At 46.0% G+C, this 8,900-nt stretch overlaps 1 protein-coding gene across 1 annotated transcript; it reads left to right on the forward strand.

Annotated features, from left to right (window-relative positions):
- Positions 1–2,232: 2,232 nt before the first annotated feature.
- Positions 2,233–7,458, forward strand: MFSD5 (major facilitator superfamily domain containing 5). The gene is made up of 2 exons (XM_040425798.1): positions 2,233–2,402; positions 6,060–7,458. Exon 2 carries the CDS (start codon positions 6,095–6,097, stop codon positions 7,451–7,453), a length of 1,359 nt encoding a protein of 452 aa, XP_040281732.1. The 5' UTR covers positions 2,233–2,402; positions 6,060–6,094; the 3' UTR covers positions 7,454–7,458.
- The last annotated feature ends 1,442 nt before the right edge of the window (positions 7,459–8,900 follow it).

The raw sequence follows: 8,900 nt of genomic DNA on the forward strand, positions 1-8,900 counted from the left end.
GTAGGGCTATGTGTATACCAGAGCTAAGTGTATATAGTAGAGCTATGTGTATACCAGAACTAAGTGTATATAGTAGAGCTATGTGTATACCAGAACTAAGTGTATATAGTAGAGCTATGTGTATACCAGAACTAAGTGTATATAGTAGGGCTATGTGTATACCAGAACTGTGTGTATATAGTAGGGCTATGTGTATACCAGAACTGTGTGTGTCGCAAACAAATATTTAAAAATGACTTAGTAGAACAAGAAGCATGGCCGGACATAACAGAGCAAAGGAGACACATTTATTTGGATAGGTACATTTAATGAGGTAACCACATGCACCATGGCTGGTTGTTACAATGGTCAGCAGAAGATACAGTACACCCTATAGTTACTGACCTTGACCCCTCCACTTCCGTAAAACATCAGTGAACCTACATTACCTTCAAAGTGGACCTAGGAAGTATTTTTTGAGATTTTCTGCTGTCTACACCAGGGGTGTGCCTTATAGTCCGGTGCAACTTATAAAGCGGAAAATACGGTATACTTATGTGGCCGCTGCCACACTTCTGTGGGTAGCTATAGGGGTCGTAGCCTTCACAGTTGCGAAGGCTTCCCTTGCCACTAGTGCACTGCTAATTAATGTATATTTCAGTTTATAAGATGCAGTGCGTCTTATAAAGTGAATACTGGGGAGCTCGTTAGTCTGAGGATCTGATATGAGGGTCTGAGGATCTGATATAAGGGTCTGAGGATCTGATATGAGGGTCTGAGGATCTGATATGAGGGTCTGAGGATCTGATATGAGGGTCTGAGGATCTGATCTGGCGGTTTGATTTGAGAATCTGATCTGAGGTCTGATATGGGAGTCTGATCTAAAAGGAATGGGGTATTTTTTGTATTGTCACAAATTATAGACTGTATTTTTGTACTAGTGCACATTATGGTATAACCTGGGCATCTCCTGTATATAATTATATATGTACAGCTGGTATAAGTTATACATCTTCCTGTATATAGTGATGGCCCATGCTGGTATAACCTGGGCATGTAGTAGCCAGTACTATTGTGCGGTCCCTGGTATGATGTCCTCCTTTTTGGGGCTCTGCAAGTGGCCACCCTAAGGCCTCTTTCACACGAGCGTCATGTTTTTGGCCCGGATAAGATGAGGGTGCGTTGCGGGAAAATGCACGATTTTTCCGCGCGAGTGCAAAACATTGTATTGCGTTTTGCACGCGCTTGAGAAAAATCGGCATGTTTGGTACCCAAACCCGAACTTCTTCACAGAAGTTCAGGTTTGGGTTAGGTGTTGTGTAGATTGTATTATTTTCCTTTAGAACATGGTTATAAGGGAAAATAATAGCATTCTTAATAAAGAATGCAAAGTACAATAGGGCTGGAGGGGTTAAAAAAAAAAAAAAAAAATTTAACTCACCTTAATCCACTTGCTCGCGCAGCCGACATCTCTTGTCTTCATCTGTGAGGAATAGGACCTTTGATGACGCCACTGCGCTCATTACATGGTCCATGGTGATGGATCATGTGACGGACATGTGACGAGCGCAGTGACGTCACCACAGGTCCTTTTCCTCCTGGACAGCAAAGATGAAGACAGAAGAGATGCCGGGCTGCGCGAGCAAGTGGATTAAGGTGAGTTAAATTATTTTATAAAAAAATTTTAACCCCTCCAGCGCTATTGTACTTTGCATTCTGTATTAAGAATGTTATTATTTTCCCGATCGTCTCCTAGCAACCATGCGTGAAAATCGCACCGCATCCGCACTTGCTTGCGGATGCTTGCGATTTTCACGCAGCACCATTCACTTCTATGGGGCCTGCGTTGCGTGGAAAACGCACAAAGAGGAGCATGCTGCGATTTTCACACAACGCACAAGTGATGCGTGAAAATCACTGCTCATGCGCACAGCCCCATAGAAATGAATGGATCCGGATTCAGTGCGGGTGCAATGCGTTCACCTCACGCATTGCACCTGCGCGGAAATCTCGCCCGTGTGAAAGGGGCCTAACACTGTGCCATGTTGTATTTCATATGACAGGTCCGAACAGCGGCCAATAGACCTCAGTGTTTGTATGTCAAAAATGACAGACCCGTCCCTAATGGCTAAGAACTTGAGTAAGCAGAGCATATCAGCTGGGTGACAAGATGGCCGCCATTCCAGCCTCTCCTGGGCTTGTGGCACAGGATCAGTTCCCACATCACCCTATGGCACTTTCATACTGAGCACTCACAGCTCGAGGTCACGTGACTCCCGTCCCTGCCAACGTGTAGCGTCACGTGATCTCTCTCCACTGCGCTTTCTCCCGGAAGCGGAAGTAAAGCTTCCGGCAGCGATGAGTGTGACGTACGGCGCAGGGGGACATCTCCGGAGGAGGAAGCAGTAGGAGACGGGCGGAGGGTCGGTATTTCTGAATGAATTAGTCAGCACACACTTAGTTGTGGCCGTGTTGTCCGGTGCATTGCCTGTCCTCTGACGGTGGAAGCACACTCCTCCGTATCTCCCTCTCAGGCTTGTAGTCCCTTTATACCTGAGGGACCACATACTTCATCTCATCGATATGGCCTCCTCTCTCTACTAGGTCTGGCCCCCTCCTCTGGTGGGGAAGGGTATTACATGTACAGATAAGGACTTTTGTCACAGGAACTAAAAGTGCAGAGATAGTGTAGTGACCGGGACAACTCCCTGTCAGTGGCCATGTCGGCTCTGGACCACAGCGTAAACTAGGGGCAATTTCGTAGGAAGACCATTTTGCCAATTTGTATATTTTTAGAGTGTGTGAGAAAACCCCCCCAAAAACCGTGGAGAACATACAAACTCCAAGCAGATGACGTCCATGGTCTGATTCGAACCCAGGACCCCAGTGCTGCTAACCACTGAGGGCTGCCCCTGACCTTACAGTAGACGTTATGTTGGTTTATTGTGCTGTTGTGGGTACTTTTCCCGCAATCAACATTTATCCCATGCCCACAGGATAGGAGATAAGTGTCTGATCGTGGGGGTCCTGTCACTGGATCCCCACTGATCATGGGAACTGGGGTCCTATTCCTCCCCATTACTGCTCAATCATCTAGCCAGTCAAGCCTCTTTTCACTGCGTTTATGCCGCGACCAGAATTGGGGGACATGGTAACTTGTTCTCACGATTGATGGGCCTCCCAGCAATCAGAAATGTATCTCCAACTGTGTGGATAGAGGATAAAAGTAACATTCTGGAAAACCCCCTTTAATGGGATTGTGCAAGAATTGGGAGATGACCTGCAAAGGGAAGATGACTGGCCTGCTTCCCAGTGCCGGCTCCCCTCTCCTTCTCTTGCAGTCCTGCGATGCCCCGGCAACCAGTTTGACATCGCTGCAGCCAATCACAGGCCATGCGCAGTGTCCAGCTCCCCTTGTGTCATGACAAATGGTTACATGGTCGCAAGGGGTCTGGACTCCACTGCAGCCTGTGATTGTCTGCCGTGATGTCAAACTGGATGTTGACATCACTGGAGCCCCCAGGAGCATTACAGGTCAGGAGAAGGAGCGGGAAGCAGGTAAGTCATCTTCCCTTTTAAAGGGGTTGTCCACCTTTGCTCCATTACCTGGACAGTGAAGGTGGACAACCCCTTAAAAAGGTTGTCCAGGACTTTGATATTGATAGCTTCTTCTGGATATAAGATGAACAAGTGTCTGATACCTTGCACTCCTGTCGATCAGCTGTTTCAGAATAGCTCTGGCACTATATATATAATTTATTTATTTTTTTTTTGCTTTTCTTTTGTAATATTTCCTTTGATCCAAGGTTTCATAACACAGTTTAAAGGGAGCCTGTCACCACTATATGACCATATACAGCACTTACATGGCTCTGTAGCACACCTATACTGGATTCTAATGGTACCTTTGTTATTTTCTTTAGACGTCCAGAAGCAGGAAAAACGATGTTTATTTCATATGCAAATGAGCACTCGCAAGTGCCCCGGGGCGGTGTTCAGCGTGTAGGTGCCCAGGCTGCTCATTTGCATATGAAATAAACATCGTTTTTCCTGCTTCTGGACGTCTAAAGAAAATAACAAAGGTACCATTAGAATCCTGTACAGGTGTGCTGTATATGGCCATATAGTGGTGACAGACTCCCTTTAATGATGGCTATGATGAATCTATGAGTTACATCAGGGCATTGCAAAAGTGACAATTTCCTGATGTAAGTTTTTTTTTTTGTTCCAGTCTCTCTATTTCAGGCTGGTGAGATCCACGATCGGGTAATTTGGATGCAGGTTCCATCTGTCATCAGGATTAAATTATCTGTCTGGTGCAGGGTTGCTTGTGGGTCGCAAAATCACAGTTTGTGGCCCCTGTCCTCCTAACAGAAAGATAGCTGATCAGTAGGGATGAGCAAACTTCTGTTTTCAAGTTCGGCGTACAAGGTTCGGGTTATCTAAGATTTTCATTGTGGATCCTGCTACCACGGACCATAACTTATGGTCCGTGGGAGTGGAATCCATAGCAGAATTCTTAGATTACCCGAAACTTGTACGCCGAACTTGAAAACAGAAGTTCGCTCATCCCTACTGATCAGCTATGTGATCAGCGGCGTTTCCCACCTCAGTGCTGCATTACTACTGCACTCTAGCAGAATCGGCTCGGTTCACTGGCGGTCAGTGACGGCCGGGGACCCTGAGTTTTATTACTGTTTCTGCCTTTTCCTCACATTGGCACAGGGTGCTCAGTGAGCGCTATGGAGGGAATAGAGAGAGCTGCTATGCCACTTCCTTTCTTGGACCTGGTGATCGGCAAGTGTCTTGGTCCTAGTCGAGCTGCTGGGTCTCAGCAGACCTTGATCAGCTTTGCCTGTGTTCAGTGACCCCACAGGGGGGCTGTTTTCCTCTGCAACTGGGGCTCATTTGGATGCCCCAGTTATGGTGGAAAAGTGCAAAACTCACAAAAAATGGCAACCAGAGGTCTTTTTAATGAACTTTTGGGGACCTATATGTGCCACAAACACCAGAGGTGGGAGCCGCACCCATCTGACATTGGTCGCATATCCTAGCGATATGCCACTAATGTTTGAGGTTAGACAACCCTAGAAATGAAATGAGCTTTAGGAAAGACAACCGTTGCATATCTGTCAAATTCCTGCTCCAGGACGGATGCTCCAGTGGTCCTCACCAGTCGTTCTATACTTTTGTACAGTGATCATATGCCGTGAATGCTGAGGCATTGCCTGCAGCAGCAGTGTGCCGGGAAGACATACCATCGCTCAGAAAAAAGATCGGTAGTGGCGAATATTGGAGCATCGGCACTGGCATGGCAGGGGGGAGGGGGGGGGGGGGTTACTGGGTTAATAACGTTATTATCTAATTTATTGAAGGGAACCTGTCACCAGGATCTTGTGTATAGAGCTGAGGACACTGGTTGCTAGATGGCCGCTAGAACATCCGCAATACCCAGTCCCCATAGCTCTGTGTGCTTTTATTGTGTAAAAAAACAGATTTGATACATCTGCAAATTACCCTGAGATGAGTCCTGTACCTGACTCATCTCACATACAGGACTCATCTCAGGTTAATTTGCATATTTATCAAATAGTTTTTTGGACACAATAAAAGCACACAGAGCTATGGGGACTGGGTATTGCGGATGTGCTAGCGGCCATCTAGCAACCCATGTCCTCAGCTCTATACACAAAATCCCGGTGACAGGTTCCCTTTAAACTCTTGGACAACCACTTTAATGAATTGAAAATAATTGGAATTCTGGACCCCGTTAACCCTTGTCCATTACATTAGTTTTATTGTTTTGAACTGACTTTGAATATGAATTAGTGTCTCTCATTGGGGGAGATTTATCCAAACTGATGTAAAGTAGAACTGGTTTAGTTTCTCATAGCAACCAATTAGATTCTACACTTCATTTTCCAGAGGAGCTTTGAAAAATGAAAGGTGGAATCTGATTGGTTTGTGTGGGCCAGTTTTGCATTGCATCAGTTTTGATAAATCTCCCCCATTATCCTTAAGTAAAGTTGACGTTTTATGGTTTGGATAATAACTTGCTCTCTTTCTTTTTTTCTTTTTAGCTTCTTCTCTCAGAATGCTATTTCGATGATACAGTATGTTGGTCACGGCATATTTGGTCCTCGTTGGCCTCTTGGCTCTGTGGGCAGTGTTAGAGTTCTCGGCTTGCCATTCCAAAAATTCCCCCACCAGCAACACAGTAGGGAACCCGGCTTTCCGACAGTTTCAGCATGACTTTTTCAGAGCCTATTTCCCAGCGTTGGCAGCAGATTGGCTGCAAGGTCCCTACCTGTACAAACTGTACCAGCACTACAACTTTCTGGAGGGACAGATTGCCATCATATATGTGTGTGGCTTTGGGGCCACTGTGCTATCGGGTTTGGTGAGTGCTCCCCTGACAGGACGCCTTGGTCGACGGAAATCCTGTATACTTCTTTCCCTCCTCCTCGCGGGATGTTACCTTTGCAAACTGTCTCGGGACTATTTTGTGCTCCTAACTGGGCGTGTTCTGGGTGGATTCTCAAGCTCCTTGTTATTTTCTTCCTTTGAGTCATGGTATGCTCATGAACATGCCGAACATCATGATTTCCCTGCCGAATGGCTCCCTCACACCTTCTCTCAAGTGTCCACCTGGAATGGCGCCATTGCTATTGTTGCAGGAGTAAGTGCAAATGCCTGCGCAGAGTGGCTAGGATTTGGGCCAGCTTCACCCTCTGTGCTAGCAGTACCACTTCTAGTTCTGTCTGTAGCCCTAGTGATCCGGGACTGGGATGAGAACCATGGACAGAGCAGCAGCTGTACCCGCAGCTGTGGCGATGGCTTGAGATGCCTTCTGAGAGACCGCCGTGTATTGCTTTTAGGTGCCATACAGGCATTATTTGAGAGTGTGGTTTACATCTTCATATTCCTCTGGACTCCTGTACTGGACCCTCATAATACTCCTCTTGGTATTGCCTTTTCTGGCTTTATGGCAGCAAGTGCAGCTGGTTCATCGCTCTACCGTCTTGCTACTTCAAAGAAATATCACCTCCAACCCATGCACATCCTCTGCCTATCTGTACTCATGGTTTTCTTCTCCCTCTTCATGCTAACCTTCTCTACAGGGCCAGGGCAGGAGCGTCCAACAGAGTCTTTCCTGGCATTCCTCCTCATCGAGCTAGCGTGTGGACTCTACTTCCCAGCAATGAGTTTTCTGAGGCGTCGACTGATCCCAGAAAAGGAACAAACGGGTGTAATGAACTGGTTCAGAGTTCCTCTGAACCTTCTTGCTGGACTAGGTCTTCTTGTGCTTCATGACAGTGACTATCAGAGCGGTACGAGAAGTATGTTCAGTTTGTGCGCGGTCACAATGCTGCTCGCACTTCTCAGCGTGGTTGGCCTTTTCTCATTGGTGAGGAATGACTCTGATCTACGGATACCAAGTTCTGAGGCTGAGCCCAGTGGGTCTGAGCTCTAAATTGACTCTGAAAAAGACTGTCGCCCAGAACTAAAAAAAGGGCACAAAATCTGAATTTAGGAGATCTCTGTACAGAGTGGGGCACACATAACTAGTGCTGTCATGGTGGACATTTTCAGCTTTCAGCAACTGGTTTGTTACATAGGATGGGAACCAGTCAGTGACTGCTGCAGTATCATAGACTTTTGTTACAAGATGCATTAAAATCTGTACTGAGAGCACCTCTTATAATGTGTCCTGTGTTATACATATTATGTGAATGGTGCAAGCAAGGGAACAAATTCTCTGTGCTGACCTTTAAATCAAATCATTGATGGATATGATACAAGGGAAACCATAAAGCTCATGTTGTGCTTATTTTTAAGGTAGTCTGACAGCAGTTCTGACCTTCCATAACTGCTGACAGTGCTAGGTAGAGGCTGTGGCGAGCAGGTAAACATACCTTTATCAAAGATTTTACTATTTGCAGGACTGAGAAACACAACTTTTATTTTGCTTGGAAGTGCTCTCTGCATCGCAGGCCCTCCTCTCGGTTCTGAGTGACAGCTGTAGTGGTCTTCTGGTTGGATGCTACCGCCGTCACTCAAGCCAAGTGGTTGCGAAACAGAGAGCACTTCGGAGTGATGGATTGCCTTCAGGGAACTAGCGGGAGCTTTTTTTTTTTTTTTTTTTTCAAATTCCACCCTATTTGGAATTTTTTTCCAGCTTCCCACTACATCATATGCAATATAAAATGGTGCCATTAGAAAGTACAACTTGTCCTGCAAAAAACAAGCCTTCATAGGACTATGTAAATGGAACAATAAAAATGTTATGGCTCTGGGGAGGCAGGGAGTAAAAACTAAAATGAAAAAATGAAACATCACTGTGGCATGAATGGGCTATATAATGTACGGCGCTGTGCTTGGTAATCTGTGAAAAGGCCAGAGCACTACGGCCTCTTCAAACAGCTGATCAGCAGGTGTGCTGGACATCAGACTCCTTTAAGCGTTGCCCTTCTTCATTTATGCCGTGGCTAGGAAGGGGTGCAGGACCTTTTAGTGACATCACAGTCACATGATCAAGGTCCTGCACCACAGAAGAGGTAAATTAAACTGAGAGGAGTACAATGTATCACGTATGTAATGTGTTATTGTGTATGTACAATGTATGTATAGTCTTTTGTGCATGTGTAGTCTCGGAGTGCCTCGACCTCCTCACAGCGCAGTTCATTGTATAGTGGTAGTGCTTGGTATTGCAGCCCAGGCCCATTCGCTTGAAAGGGACTGAGCTGTTCCTAGGCCATGTGACTAATGAACGGGACATCACTGATCTTGGTAGTGGTCTCTTCAAACAGCGAATTGGGGGCTCCGGGAATACTGATGACCTATCCTGAAGACAAGTCATCAGTATTAAACACTTGGATACCCCCTTTAAGCATACACCTATTATTTTAAAATTCATGGAG

This window comes from Bufo bufo, chromosome 3 (assembly GCF_905171765.1).
Source record: "Bufo bufo chromosome 3, aBufBuf1.1, whole genome shotgun sequence".
Classification (NCBI taxonomy): domain Eukaryota; kingdom Metazoa; phylum Chordata; class Amphibia; order Anura; family Bufonidae; genus Bufo; species Bufo bufo.